The sequence below is a fragment of the Sus scrofa genome, unplaced genomic scaffold (genome assembly GCF_000003025.6).
Source record: "Sus scrofa isolate TJ Tabasco breed Duroc unplaced genomic scaffold, Sscrofa11.1 Contig1206, whole genome shotgun sequence".
In the NCBI taxonomy this organism is placed as follows: domain Eukaryota; kingdom Metazoa; phylum Chordata; class Mammalia; order Artiodactyla; family Suidae; genus Sus; species Sus scrofa.
In genome coordinates, this window is record NW_018084833.1 from 678,310 (window position 1) to 699,668 (window position 21,359).

The 21,359-nt window shown below is 66.3% G+C and overlaps 7 protein-coding genes across 16 annotated transcripts; 3 read left to right on the plus strand and 4 right to left on the minus strand.

Moving 5' to 3' along the window:
* Positions 1–746: 746 nt before the first annotated feature.
* On the minus strand, positions 747–1,704 carry RNF224 (ring finger protein 224). Its single transcript, XM_021081194.1, has 2 exons — positions 1,627–1,704; positions 747–1,361 (listed from the first exon to the last, which is right to left on the minus strand). The coding sequence occupies exon 2, from the start codon at positions 1,358–1,360 to the stop codon at positions 887–889; it is 474 nt and encodes a 157-aa protein (XP_020936853.1). The 5' UTR covers position 1,361; positions 1,627–1,704; the 3' UTR covers positions 747–886.
* Positions 1,705–2,140: 436 nt separating this feature from the next.
* Positions 2,141–4,925, plus strand: LOC106507784 (collagen alpha-1(X) chain). The gene has a single exon (XM_013989316.2). It carries the CDS (start codon positions 2,162–2,164, stop codon positions 3,449–3,451), a length of 1,290 nt encoding a protein of 429 aa, XP_013844770.1. The 5' UTR covers positions 2,141–2,161; the 3' UTR covers positions 3,452–4,925.
* On the minus strand, positions 3,409–7,727 carry CYSRT1 (cysteine rich tail 1). Its single transcript, XM_003122346.4, has 4 exons — positions 7,634–7,727; positions 6,646–6,748; positions 4,374–4,664; positions 3,409–4,074 (listed from the first exon to the last, which is right to left on the minus strand). Exon 4 carries the CDS (start codon positions 4,065–4,067, stop codon positions 3,669–3,671), a length of 399 nt encoding a protein of 132 aa, XP_003122394.1. The 5' UTR covers positions 4,068–4,074; positions 4,374–4,664; positions 6,646–6,748; positions 7,634–7,727; the 3' UTR covers positions 3,409–3,668.
* RNF208 (ring finger protein 208) lies at positions 7,268–9,129 on the plus strand. Of its 2 annotated transcripts, none has more exons than XM_005652750.3 (2): positions 7,268–7,396; positions 7,640–9,129. In XM_005652750.3, the coding sequence occupies exon 2, from the start codon at positions 8,168–8,170 to the stop codon at positions 8,963–8,965; it is 798 nt and encodes a 265-aa protein (XP_005652807.1). In that variant the 5' UTR covers positions 7,268–7,396; positions 7,640–8,167; the 3' UTR covers positions 8,966–9,129. The 2 variants fall into 2 exon arrangements, with proteins under 2 accessions (XP_005652807.1, XP_020936852.1); XM_021081193.1 differs by lacking the exon at positions 7,268–7,396 and having other exon boundaries at positions 7,645–7,872; positions 8,255–9,129.
* Positions 9,130–9,656: 527 nt separating this feature from the next.
* Positions 9,657–11,664, minus strand: LOC102161013. The gene is given in 3 exon segments (XM_021081247.1): positions 9,657–10,729; positions 10,732–11,125; positions 11,353–11,664. Coding segments are annotated over 3 exon segments (990 nt in total). The 3' UTR covers positions 9,657–10,445.
* A 247-nt stretch (positions 11,665–11,911) lies between these two features.
* On the minus strand, positions 11,912–19,693 carry NDOR1 (NADPH dependent diflavin oxidoreductase 1). Of its 9 annotated transcripts, none has more exons than XM_021081178.1 (14): positions 19,439–19,693; positions 19,027–19,055; positions 15,652–15,749; positions 14,706–14,804; positions 14,522–14,623; positions 14,216–14,425; positions 13,803–13,924; positions 13,486–13,706; positions 13,299–13,406; positions 13,047–13,161; positions 12,812–12,958; positions 12,609–12,727; positions 12,427–12,521; positions 11,912–12,346 (listed from the first exon to the last, which is right to left on the minus strand). In XM_021081178.1, exons 2-14 carry the CDS (start codon positions 19,030–19,032, stop codon positions 12,202–12,204), a joined length of 1,587 nt encoding a protein of 528 aa, XP_020936837.1. In that variant the 5' UTR covers positions 19,033–19,055; positions 19,439–19,693; the 3' UTR covers positions 11,912–12,201. The 9 variants fall into 9 exon arrangements, with proteins under 9 accessions (XP_020936837.1, XP_020936833.1, XP_020936832.1 ...); XM_021081174.1 differs by having other exon boundaries at positions 19,027–19,104; positions 19,439–19,683; XM_021081173.1 differs by having other exon boundaries at positions 12,427–12,727; positions 19,027–19,104; positions 19,439–19,683.
* On the plus strand, positions 19,693–21,248 carry TMEM203 (transmembrane protein 203). The gene has a single exon (XM_003122349.6). It carries the CDS (start codon positions 19,948–19,950, stop codon positions 20,356–20,358), a length of 411 nt encoding a protein of 136 aa, XP_003122397.1. The 5' UTR covers positions 19,693–19,947; the 3' UTR covers positions 20,359–21,248.
* Positions 21,249–21,359: the final 111 nt, after the last annotated feature.

Below are 21,359 nucleotides of genomic sequence, written 5' to 3' on the forward strand. Positions count from 1 at the left end.
ACATTCTCCTGTCCGTGCCTCCCTGCCCTGCCGCCCCCTGCCCCAGGCGGGCCCCGCCGTCTCCTGGGGCTCCAGAGGGGCAGCTCCTTCCCCATCAGGACGCACATCCTGTCACCTGACGGGTGGGTGTCGGTGCCCACGGTCTCCAGCCCTCGCTCTGGTCCCTCTGCGGTGTTTGTGCGGTGGCCGCCGGGAGGCAGAAGGCAGCTGAGGGCCCAGAGGAGGTCCGGCCTGGGGCCAGGGCTGTCGCAGGTGGGTCCCCACTGTCCCTGGGCCTGGGGCTCCTTGGACACCTGTGGCAGCAGGGACTGTGCCTGCAGGGGACCCTTGGGACGCAGTGTCTGGCACGCAGTGGGAGCTCCTGAGCCTGGAGGAGTGAATGGACCTGGCAGGGCTGCTGCACAGGCCAGAGGTGAAGACAGTGGCCCTCGCTCGGCTCCCGGCTCCCACCTCTGGGATCTTTTGTGGAGCAGGGAGACCCGCTGCAGCGTGGCCGGGAACAGCCCTTGCCGGGCCCTGCCCCTCCGGCCTGCAGCCCAGGGCCCGAGGACCAGCCCCCAGCCCCTTCCAGGAGGTATCCTCTGAGCTGGGTCCAGACCGGGACCTGGCTCGCGGGCGACTCTGGCAGTGGCACCCTGGCCCGGCGTGCGTGCTAATGTGGGGCCTGGGCATTTTCCAGGATCCCGGCCTCTGGAAACCTCTTCTGTTGCTGTGAGCACAGCTCCCGACCTTAGGCTGTGGCCCCAGGGTGAACAGCTGGGATGGCACCCAGGACGCTCTGCCCTCGGGCTGTCCTGGGCAGGCAGTGCTGCGGTCAGAAGCTCCGAGGCCAGCACACTGCTGGCAGCAGCTCCCCTGCCAGGAGTGGCAGCGGCCAGAACTGAACTCAGACCTGAGGGTCGCCCAGGGGGTCCCAGCAGAAGCTGCCACAGCCCCAGCAGCAGCGGCGGGGCTGGGGGAAGCGGGGCTGGGGGCCCAAGGGGGGGCAGAGCTGGCCTGGCTGCTGAGTGATGGTGGCACTGCCGCTTTTGAGGGGCATGGGGGATTGGGGTTCCGTGCGGGACGGCTCCCGCTCGGCCTTGATGGCCAGGAAGGCGGCCAGGTCGAGGTCCAGCATGGCCACCCCTCCCCGGGGTGTAGGCGTGCTCTGGCGGCACTGTGGGCACAGGATCCAGCGCTGCTCATGGGCTGGCGCGTCCAGCCGCCGCACGCACGCCTGGCAGAAAGTGTGACCGCAGTAGAGGCGGCGGGGTAGGTGGCCCGCGAGGTCGTAGGCCGAGTAGCAAATGATGCAGTCTCCTCGCTGGGGGCCAGCGGCTGTGCCCTCTCGGGAGGCCCGGAGACCCTCTGGCTGTCGCATCCTGGGGGAGGCATGCAGTGAAGCCACCGCCCGCCCCGTCTGCCTCAGCAAGTGTCTTGCCCGGTTGGGGCCCCGGCACCCGGACAGGAGCCCAAGTGTCTGCAGACATGGGAGGGTGGATGGTGGCCAGTGGGGCCAGTGGATGCCAGGGGCTTAGCTGAATGCCTGGGGCTGTCGGCTGGGCGGCATCCTGGCCTACTGCCTGGTCTCTCCATGGGCCGCCTGAGCCATCCCAGCACCCACCCACCACAGGTGGCCTCTCTTACCTGCATTCGGCTCCACTGTGTGGCCTGGGGTGGCAGGGACCCGGGGCTGCCGCAGCTCCCCTCTCAGGGCTCGCGTTACTGGCTGAACACGGACCAGTCAGCGGGGAGGCAGCTGGTGGCTGCGGGGGAAGGGGGGGCGCGAGGGCGCGGGCTCCCCTTTCAGCCTCAAAGAGCTTGCAACTGGATCCACCAGCACCACCAACGGGGCAGGAGATAAGGTGCCCCCCCCACTCAGCCTGCCCCGCCCCCTCCCTGTCCAAAGCCAGCTCCGCTAACCCCGCACCAAGGCCTGGCTTTGCCACTCACCATTGCCCATCTTCCTGCTTCAGAGCTCCAAACCTGTGCCCACCCCTCCTGCATGCTAACCGTGCCCCCCGCAACCTCACGATGGGAAAGCTTCGACCTGGGTGATAATGCCTCTTCTTCAGCTTTCCGTTCAAGCATCACCTCTTCCAGGAAGCCTGCCAGGACCCCCACCTGCTCAGAGCTCTGAAGAGCCCTGCTTCTCAGCGGCTCAATCACAGCGTGTGTGTCCATGTCCCTGCCTGGGCTGAGCCTGTCACGTTCCCATCACGGGGCTCCAAGGAGGCCCTCAAGCGCAAGTGCGAGGATCCCGCCCACACAGAGAGGCCCCCAGAGACTCTCTGAGGTGCAGGGCACCGTGGGCAGCCCCGGACGCCCCCGTCAGAGGCCACCCCCCAACCCAGCATCTGCCTGGCCAAAGCCCCAGGGCCAGCCTGCGATGACGAGGACTGTGGGTACAGCAGGATGGGGCGTGTGGGGACGGGCTGGGGCCGGGTTGGGACCCCAGAATCCTCTCGGCCCTGCTGGAGGAGGCCAAGGGCCAGAGGAGCCCCTCCTAACTCCTACCACCAGGCAGTCCTCCGGCTCCTGGACTGGTTGGACAGGTTTTTGTGTTTGGCCTGGGTGGGGTGAGCTTTCAGTGGGGGCACACCTGAGTCCCCATGTAGTCAGGCCAGTGACAGGTCTGCCTCCACCCAGAGATGGGTCCTGCCGTGCGGCCAGTCACCAGGGCTCAGGAGAGGCCCGGCACCAGGACCTGTCTGTCCTGCGAGGCCAGCTGGGCCTGCTCCCCCGGCAACGTCAGGGGGCCCAGTGCTCGCTCTTCTCGCCGGCATCCCGGCCTCACCCCAGCACTGAGGCAATGCCAGTGCCAAGCAGCCCTGTGCCCCACACATCCCCCGCTGGGCCTCTAAGCTGCTCCGCTGGGTGGGAGCTGGGTCTGGCCCGGCGCCTTCTCTGCCCACCTCTGGAAGCCCAGACCTCAGAGGCAGGACAGCGGGAGCAGCGCGCAGCAGGTGTTCAGGGACTGGATGTTTTGCGAGAAGCCAGAAAAATGCCCCAGCTGAGGCAGAGCAGTGCCTCAGGACGCGCAGGGCTTGGTGCTGGCACGGGGGTTCCCCGCCTGGGAAGCCTCCAGCGCGGGTCCCATCCACCACTGTGCCACCCACCTGGTCCTCTCGCTGGAGGCCTCTTGGGCTCCGTCTGCAGTGCCACACGCAGCATCCTCCTGCTGTCTGACCCGCAGACTGACCTGCCTCCCAGACTTGACCTCAGCCCCAGGGAAGGCAGGCAGCTCAAACTCAGGCCTGGCCGGCCTTCCTGTCTGGCCTCCGGCCGCCCTGAGAGGGCGGTGCGGTTTACGCTGTCCCGAGGCAGTGGCTTCCCCATCCCTGAATGTCCCACAGAAGCCGCTGGCCTGTGGTGTCCCCTAGCTGGGACACCTCCCAAAGGGGCGGCGCAAAGGAGCAGAACTGTGGAAACAGTGCTCACTCTGCTTTATTGCCTGGGCCTGGGGCCTTGAAGAGACGTGACCCCGCGGCTGCCGTCACGACAGGGGCTCTGTTTCGGGGGCCTGAGCTGAGAGGGCAGCCTTCATGGCGGGCAGCTGTCTCTGTCCAGAGTGGGGAGCAGCCAGAGCCCATTACAACAGCCCAGTGGCTGTCCCGACTGTCCAGGCCCTGCTGCGGCTGCCATGCCGGGGGTCCCGAGGCAGGCTCCGTGGCCCAGCGGGGGCCGGGCTAGGAGATGACGCAGCAGCAGCTGTGGCAACGGCAGAAGCGGGGGCAGTGGCAGCAGGAGCAGCAGGGGCAGCAGCAGCAGTGGTGGGCAATGTCATCCCCACGCCCAATCGGTGGCAGCCCCGCATAGGTCAGTCCTGACGGGCGCGGCCCACTGCCATAGGGGTTGCTGGGCTGCTGCCAGGCCTGCTGGCCCTGGAAGGGAGCAGCACCCTTGGCACCCTTGGGCCCTGTGTTCTCCTCGGTGGGCTCCAGGGTGCAGGACCCCCCAGGCAGAGCCTGGGACTCCGGACAGAATGGAGCCACCTCCAGCTGCTGCCCCAGCTCAGGCCGCAGGTGTGCCCTCGGGATGCTGATGTGGGCAAAGGGGTTCTTGACGACCATCTCCTGGGGGTCCATGGCCGGCCTGGCAGGGATGGGCAGGGGAGATGCTATCAACTCAGTGGAGGGGACCGCCCACAGCCCTGAGCAAAGCCAGTCCGCGAAGGAATGCGTGAGGCCCAGCGTCAGAGCCGGTGCAGGTGAGCAGAGCACAGGGAGAGCAAGGGCCGGCACCTCCCAGCTACCCCCCACCCCCACTCCCACCCCCACCTGTGTCCTGCCATAGAGCTGGCAGCAGGGTGCAGGAGGCTGGGAGATGGAGCTCAGCTGGCTCTGCGGGGGAGAGGCCCCAGTGCAGGGAAGCCCCTCAAGCCCAGGACCCACCTGAAGGGGTGACGGCAGCAGTCTGTCCTCCTGTGCTCTGGGTCAGGTCCCAGCACCTGTGAGCTGAGCGGCTGGCTGCTGCCTTTTCCCTCCTGGGGAGGGTGGGGCTATGGGCGGGGCTCAGAGATGGGGTTCCCAGGAAACAGGAGGCCCCAGCTTCTTGGGCACAGTGGCCACCCACCCTTCCTTCTCTGGATGGGCGGGTGACCACCGCCAGGGCTCCGAGGGACATTGCCAGCCTGGGTGATTCATCCTCAACGCATCCGGGGCATGTCCTGGCCCTCCAAGGATCTGCAGCTCACCAGAAAGCAGGACAGGAAGCGAGCCTGGGTTCAGGCCCACAGCACGCCCCCCCCCCGGGGGGGGGCCTGCAGGTGGTCTTGCGGTCCCAGCCACCCTTCACACGCCCGAAGCCCCTGCTCTGAAGCAGAGAGTACAGGTGCTCCCTGTGACCCTGCCTCTACCTGGCAGGCAGAGATCAAGGTGTTACAATGTTCCGAGATTTGCTGTTTTTTTTTTTTTTTTAAACTGATAAAAAAAGTTTGATTTACACACCTTTGCCCATAAAACTTATGATCTGCGGCATGGGCTTCCTACGCAAGCGCCGCTTCTAGCTCACTTCTGAAACTACAGTTAACCTCTGGTTGGTGGACTCCTGGGCCAGAAGCGCCCCCTTCAGGGTCCCCATCCTGGGCCCCTGGGCCCTCTCCCACCTTCATGTGTAAAGTGGCGCATAGATCCTGCCATACAGGGTCACTGCATGCAGAGGTGACAATAGATGCGAGCTCCCCCTCCGCACCCCCCGCCCCCCGGGCCGACCCGGGCAGTAGGTGTGGGCTGGACCCGCACTTCTAGTCCTTGGCGCTCCGGGGGTAAGCCCCAGGAAGGGCGGGATCAAGTCAGACTTGACCGAGAAGCCAGGTGACCAGAGTGAGCTGCGTGGGGCGGGTCAGACCAGCCCCGACACGAGTTCTGCCGATGCGTTACCAGACCGTGGGGGCGGCCGCTGGCCGGGTAGCCCGGGATTTGGGAGGACAACAGTGGCCCACTGCGCAGGCGCCGGAAGCACCGCCCACCGCCTACGGACCCTGCCCCTCTTGGAGAGCAGGAGGCTGGCGCATGCGCAAACCAGGCCGAGGTCGGGGACGACCTGTAGGAACTTTCTTCCCCAGAAGCCTCCGCGCTTGAGGGTTTCCCTAAACACCCTGTTCGGGGTCAGCCGGCCCCAGACCGTCCTGGATCCGGCTTGGGCTGCCCCAGCTCTGATCCGCTAGGCTCAGGGAGGCGTGGACTTGGGCGGGCTCAAGGCGGGAGGCTTGCACCTGGTTGGACGTCAACCCTAGGGGCGGGGCCTTGGGCAAGGGGTGGGGCTTGGTGGCGGTACCAGCTTGGATGCGCGCCCAAACTGAGCTGGCCTGTAGATGAGCAGAGGCCTTGCGTGAGGCTGGAGCCCCCAGCTCTCCCGTGGCCAATTATGCTGCCTCAGTTATGCTAGGGCCCGATAAGGCCATCGCTGCCCCTCCCACGGGGCACCTGCTCACCTGACACCTCTCACACTCGCTCTCCCTGAACGGTGGAGGAAACTGGGGCGCGGGCCCTAGTCTGAGGTGGCCAAGAGCAGCAAAGTCAAGCCTATGGGCCGGGGTTGCCTCTCTAGCCCGTTTTGCCCATGTGGGCCCCTTCGTCAGGGTCGCCGACCTCTCGGCTCGGCAGCCTGACAGGACTCGGGGCTAGGCCTACGGCCAGGTGCAGTGTGGCTGCACAGAGGGGCCGTGGCCAGGTGGGGACGGTCCGGGGTCAGGCGCAGGGGCCAGTGCTGATCCAAGGAGTGCCAGCATTACACGTGGTAGCCCTGGCAGGTGAGGGACTGTCACCCTGGGGGCCCCTGCAGCCCTGGTCCCCTTCCCTGTAGTGGCCAGCGTGTCCTCTGTCCTCCCTCTCACCTGAGGGCTCCTCACAGGCGGAGGGTGTACCCCAGGGGGCAGGGAAGCCTGGCCTCAGGAAGAAGCAGAAAGGAATGGGGCCTCTCTGCTGGGTGGGGTCAGGTGACAACTGTATGACACACAACTGTATGTGGGACACGTGGTGACCTGCTGGGATGCCGAAAGGGCCACCTCGCCCAGTGTAGGCACCTGTCCTCCGTGCACTGCCCCACGGCGGCCTGTCCAGCTGTCTGACCTTCCGCAAACCCCTCACACCACCCATCTGGCCAAGCGTCCTGTCCTTGGAGCCTTCCCCAGCTCCCCCCACCCCCGCGCCCCCTGGTACCTACTTCCTGCCCCTGCACGTCCTCCTCTGGTCACACCGCCCTCTCAGCCTCCAGCGCTGGACACTAAGCCTGGTGCACCTGTGAGCCAGAAGAGCCTGGCCGTGGCCTAGCGGAAGCACAAGCAGAGACCCTGACTCTGGGGCGGGGAGACACAAGGCAGTCAGTCCCTCGCTGGGTCTGGGAACCCCTTCTCTCTCTGACTTCGTGAGATCTCCAAGCGAGCTATCCCTTCCGGAATTGGGGAGGGGGACTTGACTAGGACTCAGGGTCCGCCAGGCGGGGCCGGGGGAGGCGGGAGGGGGGACGCCGCGGGGCTCCTGATCCGCACGCGGCCGGAGGGAGAAGGGCGACCCCGAGAGCGGGCGCAGGGCCCTTGGTGGATCGAGGGGCAGCTGAGAGCCTGGCCCCGCCCCGCGGACCCCGCGCGGGTCCCCAGACTGGGGGTGGCGCTGCGAGCGCGGGCGGGCGCCGCGCGCACTGCGGTCCCCGCGCCTCCGCCGCAGAGCGCGCCACGCTCGGCACGCACCTGCCGCCGCCGCCGCCGCCGCCGCTGCCGCCGCCGCCGCCGCCGCGCCGAGACCCGCGCCCCGCGCCCCCGGGAGCCGCCGCGGCCCCGCCATCGCCCGAGGTCGCCGCCGGAGCCGCCGGAGCCGCCGGAGCCGCCGGGCTAAGGCGCGGGCGCCGCATCCGGGCCTGCCTTTGAGACAACCTCTGCGGCGGCGGCGCGCGGCCCGGGGACGCCAGGCTGGGGCAGGTGAGCGCGGGCGGGGCGGGACGGCGCGGGGTCGCCGCTCGCCGGCCCCGGCTCCGGAGGAGAGGTCGGCTCTTGGGGGCGGGGCCTGGGGACGGGGCTAGGTTCCGAGTCCAGCGAGGGTCAGGGGCAGGGTCGGGCACCCAGCCTTTTGTGCAGGGCGAGGGCGAGGGCGAGGGCGAGGGCGAGGGCGAGGGCGAGGGTGGGCCCGGGCGCTGCTGCCCTCGCGCTGTCTCTCACCTGCAGCTCGGGCCCGGTCCAGGCCTCTCCTCTGCTCCCGCCGCCGCCGAGCCTGCGGCCCGAGTCCTTCGGCAGCCAGGGCTCAGGCTAGCTGCCTTCCCTGGGCGCCCTGTCCTGGAGCCATGGGGCCCACCTAGCCCCTGCCTGCCCGGATGTCCCGGCCCGGGGACTGCTGATCTCGGCTGCAGGGGGACCCCCCCCAACGCCCCCTCGCCAGCCTCAGCAGCCAGAGACCCTGGGTGAGTCCCTGGGCCCAACTTCCAGCCCAGGGCAGCCTCCCACACCCCCCTGCCCCTGCACCTCTCCTCCTCCCCCGCCTCTCCCTCCTCCTCCTAGGACTGGACCCGAGAAGCCGCTGTGGCCGCTGGGGGGGGCCCTCCCACCCAAGCTCTTGCCAGCCTCCCCCAGGAGTCCACAGAGCAGCCAGGGTCCCCACCAGGCCTGGCGGGACCAGGATGCTGCCCCCTCGCCTCCCCCCGGCCCCACCCAACTCCCCCACCCACCCGAACGCCCAGCCTGACTGGAGACAGCCGGATGCCGGCTGACCCCGGGCCCGAGGCGGGCAGTGGCTGGCCAGGCTTCCTCATGTCCTGCCTGAAGGGCCCCCATGTCATCCTCAAGATGGAGGCCATGAAGATCGTGCACCCCGAGAAGTTCCCCGAGCTGCCGGCGGCCGCCCCCTGCTTCCCACCTGCGCCCCGGCCCACCCCCGCTCTGGCGCCCAAGCGAGCCTGGCCCTCAGACACGGAGATCATCGCCAACCAGGCATGTGGGGGGGACATGCCTGCCTTGGAAGGGGCGCCCCGCACCCCGCCTCTGCCACGCCGGCCCCGCAAGGGCAGCGCGGAGCTGGGCTTCCCCCGAGTGGCGCCGGCAGACGAGGTCATCGCGAATCAGTACGTGATCCGGCCGGGCTCTGCGGCCTCGGGCGGCCCGGCAGCCTCGGCGCCAGCCGCGGGCGAGCCTCTGGAGTGCCCCACCTGCGGGCACACGTACAACGTCACTCAGCGGCGGCCCCGCGTGCTGTCCTGCCTGCACTCTGTCTGCGAGCAGTGCCTGCAGATTCTCTACGAGTCTTGCCCCAAGTACAAGTTCATCTCTTGCCCCACCTGCCGCCGTGAGACTGTGCTCTTCACTGACTACGGCCTGGCTGCGCTGGCCGTCAACACGTCCATCTTGAGCCGCCTGCCTCCCGAGGCGCTGACCGCCCCGTCCGGTGGCCAGTGGGGGGGCGAGCCTGAGGGCAGCTGCTACCAGACCTTCCGGCAGTACTGCGGGGCCGCGTGCACCTGCCACGTGCGGAACCCGCTGTCCGCCTGCTCCATCATGTAGCGTCTGCCCAGCTGCCGCCGCCCACCCGCCCTCGCTCGCCGCTTCTTCAGGGATCGGCCCTGCCCTGTTGCCTGCTGACCCCTTGCGCACCACAGCTTCTGGCCCCTACCCGCGTGGCATTGTCGCTGCAGCCAACTTTGCCATTAAAACTCTTTGCCAAAGTTTGCAACTTGTTCCCTGGACTGAAGACTGCCTAGGCCTGCACTCTGGCCTGGGCCAGGGTGGGCTCCCAGGGCTGCCCTGACAGGGTCCAGGTTGGAGCAGCCAGAGGGAGGCCCAGTGCTGCTCGGGGTCAGCCTGTTCTGCTCACCAGGCGCCAGGCCGGGCCAGGCATGCTGCTCGGGAAGGCTGGGCCGACGTGTGTGTGCACGTGTGCGTGAATGCGCCAGGCATCTGTGCAGGGCCAGCTGGACGTGCCAGGCAGGAGCGTGTGGGCAGGTGTGCAAGGCAGGCCCAGCTGGGCACGGGAGGACATCCCCTCTGCACCGGCCACAGGATGTGAGCGCAGCCGAAGGGGGACCCTCAGCCCAGCTGGCTCCTGGTGCTTCCCTGACCTTCAGAGGTTGTGTGAGAATGGCCTTGGGCCCGCTCTGAGCCGGGGTTGGGACAATGGCTGGCTGCGGTCATACGAAGGGACTCTGTCCCTGGTTGATGAAGGCAGAGGAAGTTGACAACGGTGCAATACAGCAGGGCCGCAGCGGATGCTATTTATTGAGAGCCAGCTCGCGTGCCGGGCAGGCCCACGAAATGGCGCCGTGATGGTCTCTGTCCCTCAGGTAAAGGCCCCAGGCTCAGCGGTGGGACGCTGCAGGGCATCGGGGGCAGAGTTGGGACCCGGTGCGGTGCTGTCTGGCTCCAGGGCCCGGCTGGGCCCACATCCCCTGCAGCTGAGGGGCACTGCTGACCCCACCAGTGGCTCAGGGCTGCCGCTCAGCTCCCAGTCTGGCCCCTGCTGCACAGTCCCCTCCCGGCGACTGCCCTGACCTTCAGGGGACACATGCCGGCCCTTATCTGGGACATGGGCAAGTAGGCGCCGCGGCCCCTGCCTGGGCTCCACCCACTGCCAGGTGCCTCTGTTCACTTTGTTGTCCACTGGGCACTGCCCCTCTCGCAGCCAGGCCAGGTGGCAGCGTGGTGCCTGTCCACCGAGGAGCGCTTGGGGCCCCGGTCAGAGACCTCTGTGCTGCCCTGGGGCACCGGTGGCCCATGTCTGGGCAGAAGGGCAGTTTGGAGTCTCTGGCTGGGGCAGATGCTGAACACAGGCTCCGAGGGGGGCAGGCGCCCTGGGCTCCAGTCCTGGGTCTCGATTGAAGGCAAGTGCTCTGGTCGACCTGGGGTTCTTCTGCCTGGTCATTAGGCCTCAAGGCAAGGTGCCCCCGAGGCCCTCAGGGCACCCAGGCTTCGGGTCAGTCCGGGCCTTCTGTCCGCTGGTGGCCATGGCTCTCCCAGGCCAGCCAGTGGCACACACAGTAGGCGCTGCTCAGCGGCGGGAGCTGTCCAGCAGCACCAAGAGCAGACCCAGCAGCACGAGCGGCGTGAAGATGAGCAGCAGGCCCAGCAGCTCAAGGGCCAGCAGGCCCAGCAGCGCCAGGCGGCGGGCGCAGGGCCCCCGTTCCCGCAGGGCCCAGAGCCAGGTGCCCAGGCAGGGCGGGCAGGGCAGGAAGGGCAGGCAGCCTCGGCCACCGACAGGCCCTGTCAGGAAGCGCAGCTGGTAGCGGTGCTCTAGGGAGCCCCAGGGCCCGGGCCCCGGCGGGGGGGCGGCGGGGGGGCGGCAGGTGGTGGCCGCTGGGGCCCATCGGCCTGTAGCAGCTCCTCCTGCAGGCGGCAGATCTCCCACTCGAGCATGGGTGTTTTCTGGCGACACAGCGGGCAGCGCACCCGGCCCAGGTCAGCACTGGGGGCTGTGCCCAGCAGCCGGTGCAGGCACCCTGCGCACAGGCCGTGACCACAGTTCAGTGGGGCCAGGCGGTGCTCTCCGGGCCCATAGGGCTCTGTGCAGATGGGGCACTCGTCCTCCTCCCCCAGCTGCCCCTCCTCGTTCTCCATGGGCCTGGCCCCCAGCAGGGGTTCACTGTCTGGAATCCTGGCATCTTGAGGGTTCCCGAGGGCCCTGCCCTCTGACCCACCGTGTACCAGCACTTGGCACAGCGGGTCCAGGTCCTCAGGGCCCAGGGAGGCCAGAGGCAAATGAGGGAGCCCAGAGCTGAGATCAGTGGGGCCATGGGTGGGGGCCCCAGGGCAGGAGTCAGGATGGGTGGGTGAGGACCCCAGGGTGGCGACAGAGACAGTGGCGGGTGGTTGGAGCCTTGAAGGTCAGGGCGGCCTCCAGGGCTGGGGCAAGTCTGGCACTGACCTTGCCGCAACGGCTGCCTTCTCCCGGCTCTGACAGGCCCTGTCAGGAAGCGCAGCTGGTAGCGCTCGTCCCTCTCAGTCAACGTCACTTGGGCCCCCGTGCCAGCTTCAGCCAGCTTCTGGGCCCAGCGTGCCGACCCCAACAGGATCGTCCCCGTCAGCCAGGGAGGACAGAGCCGGATCCCAGGTGCAACGGTGGTGGTGGCGGTGGTGGCGGTGTGGGCAGGCCGGCCCAACTCCTCCAACAGGAAGTCCCCTCCCAGGGGCGGGGCCACCGCCCACACCTGCTCTGATCCTGGGCCCGCCCTGCCCCCTGCCCCCGCCCGGGCTGGGAAGGGACAGTCCATGCCAGCAGATGCCTCCCAGCCAGCGCCCCCACCCCCACAGTGCTTGGCCGTCAGGGCCAGGGCCCGGCCTCACGAGGAGGGCAAACAGCCGGCATCCGCAGCATTAGGATCGGACGTGAAAGCGTGTGGGTGAGCAAAGGTGCACCCGTGCCCAAGGCGGGCAGGCGGCTCCCATCCAGAGGCGCTGGGGGCCCGCCTGCCCCGAGCACCTTGACAGCACAAGGAAGAGCAGGCAGGAATCAGCCACTCAGAGCACATCATTTATTGCTGAGACTTTCCTGGAGCCAGGCCAGGAAGGTGTGTGCAGCCCAGGCCCCAGCCTGACCGGGACCCGAGCGGGGCCAGCAGGAGCCTGCAGCCCTCGTGGTGGGGGTGGGCCGCAGGGCCGGGGCGCGGGTGGGATGGGAGTCAGCTGGAGTGCGGGCGGGCGGGCTGCCGGAGAGCTGCCTGTCCTCCCGCTGGCATGAGGGCGGGAGGTAGCAACGGCCCCCGGAGGACAGTGGTCAGAGTGGCTGCGGCCACCAGCACGACGGCGCCTCAGGCCCACGTCTCAGTCTGGAAACGCAGCGTCCGCTGGAGCCTGGCAAGGTAGGCGGCCGCCTCGGGGCTGGAGAGCCCACCCTCCTCCTGGAAGATGGAGGTCAGGGCGTCCGACACGCCGGCCGGCATGTACTTGGCGTTGCTGGAGGAGCAGGGAGGACGAGGTCAGCGTGACAGAGTCTCCAGAGGTCTGGCTCCCCCACAACCCGCAGCCAGGCTCACCCCGCCAGGTAGAAGTGGGCGCCCCGGCGCTCCAGCAGCTCCCACACCAGTGGCCCCTGCTCGCGGATCCGGTGCTGCACGTATACCTTCTGCTCCTGCGGGGAGGACGCAGCAGGGGTGGGTGGGATGAGTCTGCGTCCCGGCCGCCCTCCCCGCCGCCCTCCCGGCCGCCACACAGCCACCTGCTCCCGGGAGAAGGCTGTGATGAGAGTCAGGCAGCCCCGCTCCTGCAGCTCCTTCCACTCTGCCTCCCAGTAGAAGTCCTGGTCCCGCTGGCGGCAGCCGAAAAACAAGACGTTTCCTGGGGACGCACAGGGGCCTCGAGCCGGGACTTGGGCCCTCGAGGCTCAGCCCGGCCACCACCCTTCCCAGACTCCATGCTCACCAATCTGACCCCGGGCCACGCGCTCCTGGATGGCTGCTCGGAAGGGGGCCACGCCCGTGCCAGGCCCCACCAGGATCACGGGCGTGTCTCGTGTCTCTGGGAACTTCAGGCCCCCGGAACGCACCCACAGGGGCACCTGGACAGGTCCTGGTGCAGGAGGGGGTGGCATGAAGAGGCCCAGGACTGGCTGTGGTGCAAGGTAACGCCCCCCCGCTCGAGGACCAACCAGGGTTACCTTGCCCGGGGTCCAGAGACGCCAGCCAGGAGGAGCAGAGGCCCCGGCGGGGCTCCTTGAGGCGTGTCCGGTACTGCACCACGGCCACGAGGATCTGCAGCCTCTCAGGGTGAGCCTGGCGGAGGGCACAGTGGGTGCCTGCCCCGCTGGGCTGCCTGCTGCCTGGCTTCAGGCTCCACCCACGTCCCCTTGCGTGGTCCCTGCCGCCCAGCCCCGTGGCCCCAGCCCAGCCTCCCGAGGCCGGCCCCTCACCAGCAGGGAGGACGCGATGGAGAAGGCCCGCGGCCGGATCGGGGGGATGAGGTCGAACAGGTAGGCCGGGGGCACGGCGCTGGCCGTGTGTGGGAAGTCGCACAGCACCTGGGCAGAGGCAGCCTCAGCAGGTGCGGCTGGCAGGGCCCCGAGGCCACATCCCCAGCCCACCCGCGCCCCTGCCCACCTCCAGGATGGTCCTGCGGGGCCGCGTGCAGTACTCGCACAGCTCCTCCTGGCCTCGGGCAGAGCTGAGCTCCAGCAGCTTCTCCCGCTCCAGCTCGTGCGGGGAGAGGCAGGCCAGGAGCTCAAAGAAGGAGCGGCGGGGCACGCTGGAGATATCCAGATACTGGGACACGAGGCGCCGCACGGAGCAGGGCTGGGGCAGCCGCTCTGGGCAAGGGACACCTGCCGCAGGGGATGGGAGGCTGTGGGGGCCAGGGACTGGGGCGGCAGGGGAGAGGGCAGCACGAGGGGGGCCCCACCCTGGGCTTGGGGACTCACCTGGCTCCTGGGGCTGCAGCATGAAGTGCTGGTCGGGGTCCAGGCCCAGCAGCTGGCAGAACTGCTGGACGCGGCTGGCCGCGTTCTCGGGCTGGATCAGCACCACGTCGCCTGCTGCAAAGCTGTGTGGGGAAGCCACGAGGGTGTGGGAAGAACCCCGAGGGTGGGGGGAGGGGCCTGCCTGCGGGGGAGGAGGCTGGGGGCTCCGGGGACACTGCGGAGGAAGGAAACAGGTGTCCAGGGAGGGCTGGCGGGGGGTCCACGGGGTGGAGGTGTGGCCCCCGACTCGCACCATCATCTCAGCTCCCCACCCTGCTGAGCGCCTGCTCTGGGCGAGGACCTGCTGGCCCGCAGCCCACAGCCCTGCCCCCCGACGGGGCCGGGCCCTGCGCAGCCTGGGGACAGACCCTCACCTGATCCCGGAGCCCGAGATGTCAAACTCAATCAGGCGGACATCCTGAAAGTGTGAGGGGCCGGTGACCCTCTGGTTGGTGACCATGGGTGCCAGGAAGGGCTGCAGCTCTGAAGGCGGTCCCTGAGGGTCTGTCCCGGCCACGCTCAGCTCCTCCGAGCACTTCCTGGGGGCCTCCTGAAGGAGCTGCAGGGTGAACCTGGAGGGCCAGCTACAAGGGGGCGGACACCTGTCAGTCCCCCGCTGGCCTGAAGCGCCGCCCCTGGGAGCCTCGTGCCAGGCCAGGTCTGGGGCGCCCCACACTTACGGGACTGCGGGCGCGGTCACACCAAGGTCGAGGGGCACAGCATGCGGCCCCAGTACCTTCTCCCACAGGTCGCGTAGCCAGGGGTCGATGGTGGCATCAGGCCTGCAGGGAGCACAGGTGCATGCGGGTCTGGGGCCCTGCTCGTGGCTGGGCCCCGCGGGAGGGCGCCCCCTCCCACACTCACCCCAGCTCGTGCTGGTCATCGCCCAGACACACGGGCAGGAGGGCGCTGCCCCCCAGCTGCAGCAGCCGGCGGTGCAGCTTCTTGGCCACAAAGTTAAACCTGTGGAGAGACGAGGCTGGCACGGGCCCCGCGCTGGAGGCGGAAGGGACAGCCCAGCTGCTCTTCCTGGGGTCCTTGGCTGTCACTGCGGCTCCCTGAATGACAGGACCTCCCAGGACACTGTCCACAGAGACCCTTCACCCCTCCTGCGGCGACAGATGTCTGCCTCACGCACAGAACAGAACCGCAAGCCCCGTGGACGGGTCGTGGATGCGTGGCCGCCCTCCTGTCCCGTCCGCCTGGACGAGTGCGGGCCCCGCCCTTAGCCCCTGAGCTGACAGTCGGGGTTTTAACGCTTCAGGAACTCAGGCTGTTTGCCCTTGAACGCAGAGCCCGTGGCCCTCCCCTGTTCTCTGCTTAGGACACAGCGTGTCCTGAAAACAGGGAGAAGCAAAAAGCAGAGACGGGAGGCCCCACGGCTGTGCCTGGAGAGGCGGCGGCCTCAGGGTGGCCCTGGGGCTGCTGTCTCCCATGCTAGCCACCTATTCGCTTCTTGCTGTTCTCTGCACTCTGCCTAAGCCCGAACATCTCAAAGAGCCTGTTTCTAAAAGCGGGCAAGGGCAGGGTGGGCCTTGGTCGCCCTAAGTCCCATGTCGACAGAGGACACTGGCTCAGGCCCAGGAAGTCTGGCTCGAGACAGCACCCCTGCCCTGCAAGAGGCCCAAGCCAGCCCCAGCCCTTGCCGCCGGCCTGCCCTTGGAGCCCCAGGCCTCTGGCTGCGGGGGAGGAGCCCACCAGGGAGGGTCTCTGGGCATGGCCAGGGTCAGGTCCCAAAGGGGGAGCCTGGGGGCTGGTCACGTGCCCCAGGATAGCCCCTGGCGGCCAGAAGCCCCCTGCCCTCACTTACTTGGCGTAAGAGGAATCCCCAAGGCCCAGGACGGCAAAGTCCATCTGACAGAGGGAGGTCGACGGCAGGTTTCTTCGGAATATGAACTTCCAGAAGCCCTACAGCCAGGAAATACCAGGCTCGGGCCGGCTCTGGGCCACCAGGGCCCGCGGGTGGGGTGGGGGTCCCAGGGGCCTGCTCTCCTGCTCCTCGACAGCTTTGTTATTAAGATAAGACCATTTTAAAATCTTTTTTTTTTTTTTTCTGGTCTTTTGTCTTTTTAGGGCCGCACTCCGGGCATATGGAGGTTCCCAGGCCAGGGGTCAAATCGGAGCTGCAGCTGCGAGCCTACACCACAGGCACAGCAACACCGGATCCAAGCCGCATCTGTGACTTACACCACAGCTCATGGCAACACTGGATCCTTAACCTACTGAGCAAGGCCAGGGATCGAACCTGCAACCTCATGGATACTAGTCAGGTTTGCTAACCGCTGAGCTATGATGGGAACTCCAAGACAAGACCCTTTTAAATAAATCCTATCACACAGGTAAGAGGCTTGGGAAAAAAGAGAAAACGGTAAAGGAGAGACCTGCCGAGAGCTACCACCATGGAGCTGGGCTCTGGGCGAGGGGCTTCGAGTGGGGGCTCTCAGGGGAGGCTGCAGAGCCCCGCTGGGCACAGGCAGGCAGGGGCCTCCCCAGAGGGGGCTGCGCAGCTCCGCCTCGGCCCTGAGCCCTCAGCCACAGGCTTGGGCCTGAGCGGCCACAGAACAGGTTCTGGGCTGACACGTCAAGGCCCCTCTCGGGCCCCAGTTCCCCCAGCTCCGTGGCCTCTGCTCTCCTTTGCAACTCCTCTCCTGGGCTGCTCGGGCACTCCCCTCCCTCAGGGCTTCAGCCTGTCCATAGGCCAGCAGGGGTCCCACGGCTGTCACCCTCTCCCAGGCGCCTTACACCCACACCTCCAAGGGGCCGGCCCGAGTCCCTCCCTCCCTGACCATAGCGTCCCCCTTGGGGTGGCCCCTCCGGAGCACGTCCTGCTCCATGTCCTGCCCAGGCCTCCCTGTGGGCCCAGAGGCACTGGCATCTTCAGCCCCTGATGACCTGAGCCTGACTCCCCCACCGTGTGTGCGGTCCAGCCTCGCCTCACCGTCTGCCTTCCGCCAGCAGGGTCCTGGCCTTGTCAGGGCACAGGTCTGCCCATGGGCCTGGGCTGCTCCCTGCCTTCTCGAGACCCTGTTGGCTGGACCAGGCCTGCTCGGCCTCCCCAGACCCCGCTGAGACCATTTCCAGGGCGCTTCCGGCAAGGGGCCGGGGCGGAGGCAGACCCCAGGGGCGCATTTCAGTTGAGACCACCTTCCCAAGAAACCAAAGCTTTGCTCTGAGCTGGTCCAGCTGGGTGGTGGCTGCTGAGAAGCCAGTGTCCCTCTGTGCCCTGCTCTGTCCCCAGCAGCTGAAACCCGCCCCAGGTGTGGTCAGTGGGAGCCCTGCTCGCAGCTGGCAGGCCCCCCCCTGGGCACGAGGCGGGCTCTCCAGGCTGAAGGCCCGGCCCTCGCCACTCTTCTTTGCGTTTTGGGGCTGCTGGGATAATCCTGGAATCCCAATATCACATTTCTTGTTTCCCGTCTTTTTGTCACACTTGCTGGGAAAAGTTCTCAACGTCATGTTCTGGTCACGTCGTTTGTAAGGAGTGTCTCCTCAGCCCCAGCTCTGTCCGGATTGTGTGCGTCTGTCCCGTCCCCACCCCCCCGCCCGCCTTTGATGGCCACACACCTGCCCCCTTGCCCGCCTCCTTCCTGTCCAGGGAGCCCTCCCCCACTGCAATCCCATTCTTCAGTTTCCTGCCACTTCCCCCCCCCCCACCCCCGCAACCAGCATTTAGACAGGCCTCGCTTCCCCACCTAAATAGCCTCTTTTGAACCCTTTAGCCCCTGTCACAGCCCAAGCTTTTTCGAATTGTTGAATGTACAGCGGTTCCTCCTCAAGGTCTCGGAACAGCCCTTTGCTGATCAAGCCCGCTGAGGCCCCTCAGGCCTTATCTGACCTTGTTTCCCGGCTGTGTGAGTGCGGGAGACCTTCTGAAGAGAGTCACCTCTCTGCCTTGACCTTGGAAGGGGCGCACGCCCTCTTCTGGCCGCTGCGGCCACAGGCTTTTCCCACCTGCCAGGCTCAAAGTGGACAGGGCAGCCTGTCCTGGGGGCAGGGGGCAGCTTCCTTTCGCACGCCTCCGTATTTTGGCCACTCCGACATCTACCTCCACCTAGGAGCTCATTAGAGCTCCGGACCCACTGTGCTGCCACCTGAACAGCCAGGTACCTCACCCGCCCCCATTCTCTCACATCTGCGTGTGCAACTGCCGTCCATCTTAGTACCTGAGCCCAAACTCCTGTCTCGATTCCACCTTCTTTCTCAACTTTGAGATTCGATTCTATGTCCAGTCCATTTCACCTTCCTGACATCTCTGCAGTACGTTGGCTTTTCTCCACTCTGCCCCCACCCTGGCTCAAGCCGCCAGTCTCTGGGCTGCTCTGTGCACCCTGGGGTTGTTCTTGCTCTCCTACAGCCCGTCTCCCCTGCAGACAACTGCTGGTCTTCCTAGAATATGGACATGACTGCGTCACCCCACGGATCCCACGGCCCTTGGTTTCACGTCCATCCGCCTCTCTGTGGCTGCTGGGCTCCTTGGGATCCAGCCCGGCTGCCGGCCACCCTTCTCCCCTCCAACTCTGACTCACTCCTTGGCTCAACTATCCGAAACTGCTTTCTGCTCTTTCCAGGGGCTGCTCCCTCTTTCCTAGTGCCTGGCTAGCCCCCCCCGCCCCTTATCTTTCCGGGCTTGCCTATACTCCACGCTTTCCAAAAGCCCTCCCTGAACTTCCGGATTGGGCCAGAGAGCCCCCGTTAGTGCTCCCATAACATCCGGCACTTTCCTGGCAGCGTGCACTTCTTGGTACTGTAACTGCCAGTTCAACTCTTGCCTTTGCTATGTTTTGAGCTCCGTGAGGGTAGAAGTGTAACTACAAGGTTCACAGCCAGAGTCCTAGCGCCAGATTATGCCTGGAATACGGTGTGTGCTCAGAAGATGGCCAAAGAATTGAAGAATGTTCCCTGAAGGTCGAACAGTTTTGAAATACACATGACTCATATCAGATTTCTACATAGCCCTAGGAAAATATGAAAAGTTACAGTGGTAGCCTGTGAATAGTTTATTAGGGAAGACAACCGAGCCCCCAGGGCCACCCAAAGACATCCTTCCAAATCCATGGCTAACGTGCAGCAGATACAAGAAGGCACCTACTGTTCCTCTCAAGACTTTCCAAGCAATGAAAGTGGGATGTGGGTTGAGGGCAGGGATCTGGGCTCCTGAGCAGAGAAAGCCACTTCAGGTCAGCCTTACCTTCATGTTGTCCGGGGGATCTCCTTGGCCTGTAGTTGCACAAACAAATATCACCAGGGGCTCATTAATCAGATTCACCTCAACAAAAAGACATACGTGTAAGGCCTCAGGCTGTAATGGCCAGGCATCTTCCTAGCAGCCTGGGTCGCTCTCCTTCACTCACAGTGATGGGCAAAGGGACTTAGCGCCCGCGCGCGCCCGGCCAGCCTACTCTTTCGGGCTCCACCCTCCTACTTTGCCCCGTCCTCCAGGTGCTAAGCTGGGCGCTGTTCCTAAGCTCTCCCGTCCCCTGAATCCGCCGTAATGGAAGGGCTCGCTCTCAGACGAAATGCAGGTCCCTGACTTCTAGAGCTCTGGGGGCCAGCGCCCCAGGCCTGCTGGATCTCCCCGCCGAGGCCCAGGGAGCCCTCACCACGGGGTAGGAGTCCAGGGCCTGCACCCGGCAGCAGAGCTGCCGGCGCCGGGCCTCGCGGCCCAGCCTCTCCGACACATCCTGGGCTGTGCCTGTCTGGCTGCCAAAGAGCACCAGAAGCTGTGGGCTCAGCATCGGGGCACGCGCCGCCGAAGCCTGCACTGAGCGATGCGACCAGCAAACAGCTCCTGGGGACCCCGGCGGCGGGGACCCGCTCCGACTTCCGGCTTCCGGCGTCGGCCGGAAGTGACGTCCTAGGGCTGCGCCCGGCGGGGCATGGCGTCCGAGCGCCGCGGGCGTCCGCTGGCGGCCAGTGTCGGGTCCCGGGCTGGGGCTTGGGGGTCGGCGGCGCGCCGGGGCCGAGGGCCGGGGCAGGTGGGGGCCGCTCGCTGCCTCCCGCTGGCCGCGGCGCCGACGGAGGCAGGCGCCGGCGAGGCCCGTAAGGAGTGGAGGCCCAGCCCTGAGGTTGGGACGCTCTGCCGGGCCCTGGCCCGCGCTCAGCCGGCGCGATGCTTTTCTCGCTCCGGGAGCTGGTGCAGTGGCTGGGCTTCGCTACCTTCGAGATCTTCGTGCACCTCTTAGCCCTGTTGGTGTTCTCCGTGCTGCTGGCCCTGCGTGTGGATGGCCTGGCTCCCGGCCTCTCCTGGTGGAACGTGTTCGTGCCCTTCTTCGCAGCGGACGGGCTCAGCACCTACTTCACCACTATCGTCTCCGTGCGCCTCTTCCAGGACGGAGAGAAGCGGCTGGCCGTGCTCCGCCTTTTCTGGGTCCTCACAGTTCTTAGCCTCAAGTTCGTCTTCGAGATGTTGTTGTGCCAGAAGCTGGTGGAGCAGACTCGGGAGCTCTGGTTCGGCCTGATCACGTCCCCGGTGTTCATTCTTCTGCAGCTGCTCATGATCCGTGCCTGCCGGGTCAACTAGCCTCGCAGAGGATATATTGGAATGCTGGACCCCAAGCTGAGGTCCCACTTGTACTGCATCAGAAGTCTGAGTCTGACATCCAGCTTGAGCCCTGCCGAGTGCCCAGTTTTCTCTCTTCCAGTCATGTCTGAACTTGTTCCCTCAGCAGGGCTAAAAAGAGCAGCCATGATCCTTGAAATGTACTCCCTCTTCTTTCATGCTTTGAATAGCTAACTTTGAATTGAGATCCCGAGAAGGGCCCCAGGCCACACAGTACTGAACACCTCTGACAGGTGGAAACTACATGTAGGCAAAATGCTCTGATCGGCTCTGAGTACTTTCATGGATCCTGGGGAGGTACCCCCTGTGCAAAGGCTGCGAAGCTGGACTCGAGCTTTCCTCTGGCCAGCAGCGCTGACCTGAGCGCTCCCGGCCCCAGCCCCAGCCCATCCAGGAGAAGACCTCCTTCGATGCCTGAGCTCTGGAAAGTGTAAACGTGCTTGTGTCTCCTTCCTGGTTTCCCTGGGGAGGACAGGCCTTCTTCATTCCAGCCCAGGCAGACAGGAGTACGTTGAATAATCACGACTGGAACCCTATGTGGAGTTCTCCACATAGCTGTGTGCTTTCCAGGCACTGCTTGGCTTCCTGTCCCAGCAGATTGCAGTGTCGTGACTTGTGCATCACCTTGTGGCCGGCCCTGTTAGCGTACCTGAGACAGATGTAGGCCTTCCTAGGGGACCAGGGAGAGGACCAGGTACCCTGAGGCTCGTGGGCATTGCGACCTACAAACGAGAAGTCTGCACATGGTCTCAGCCCATGCTTGTTGGCCTGAGGGCTTTGGTGTGGTGTCAGTCAGGTGCCAAATGAGAACATCTGCTGAGATGAAAATAAAAGCATGTTTTGCTGACGTGCACAGTGGTTGCTTGACCTCTTGATGGTGAAATAAGATGAATGCTGAGACGCCCCCTGCTGCGGGGTGCAGCAGGTTACAGAGCTGAGGTTGTAAGGGGGGCTGGAACTTG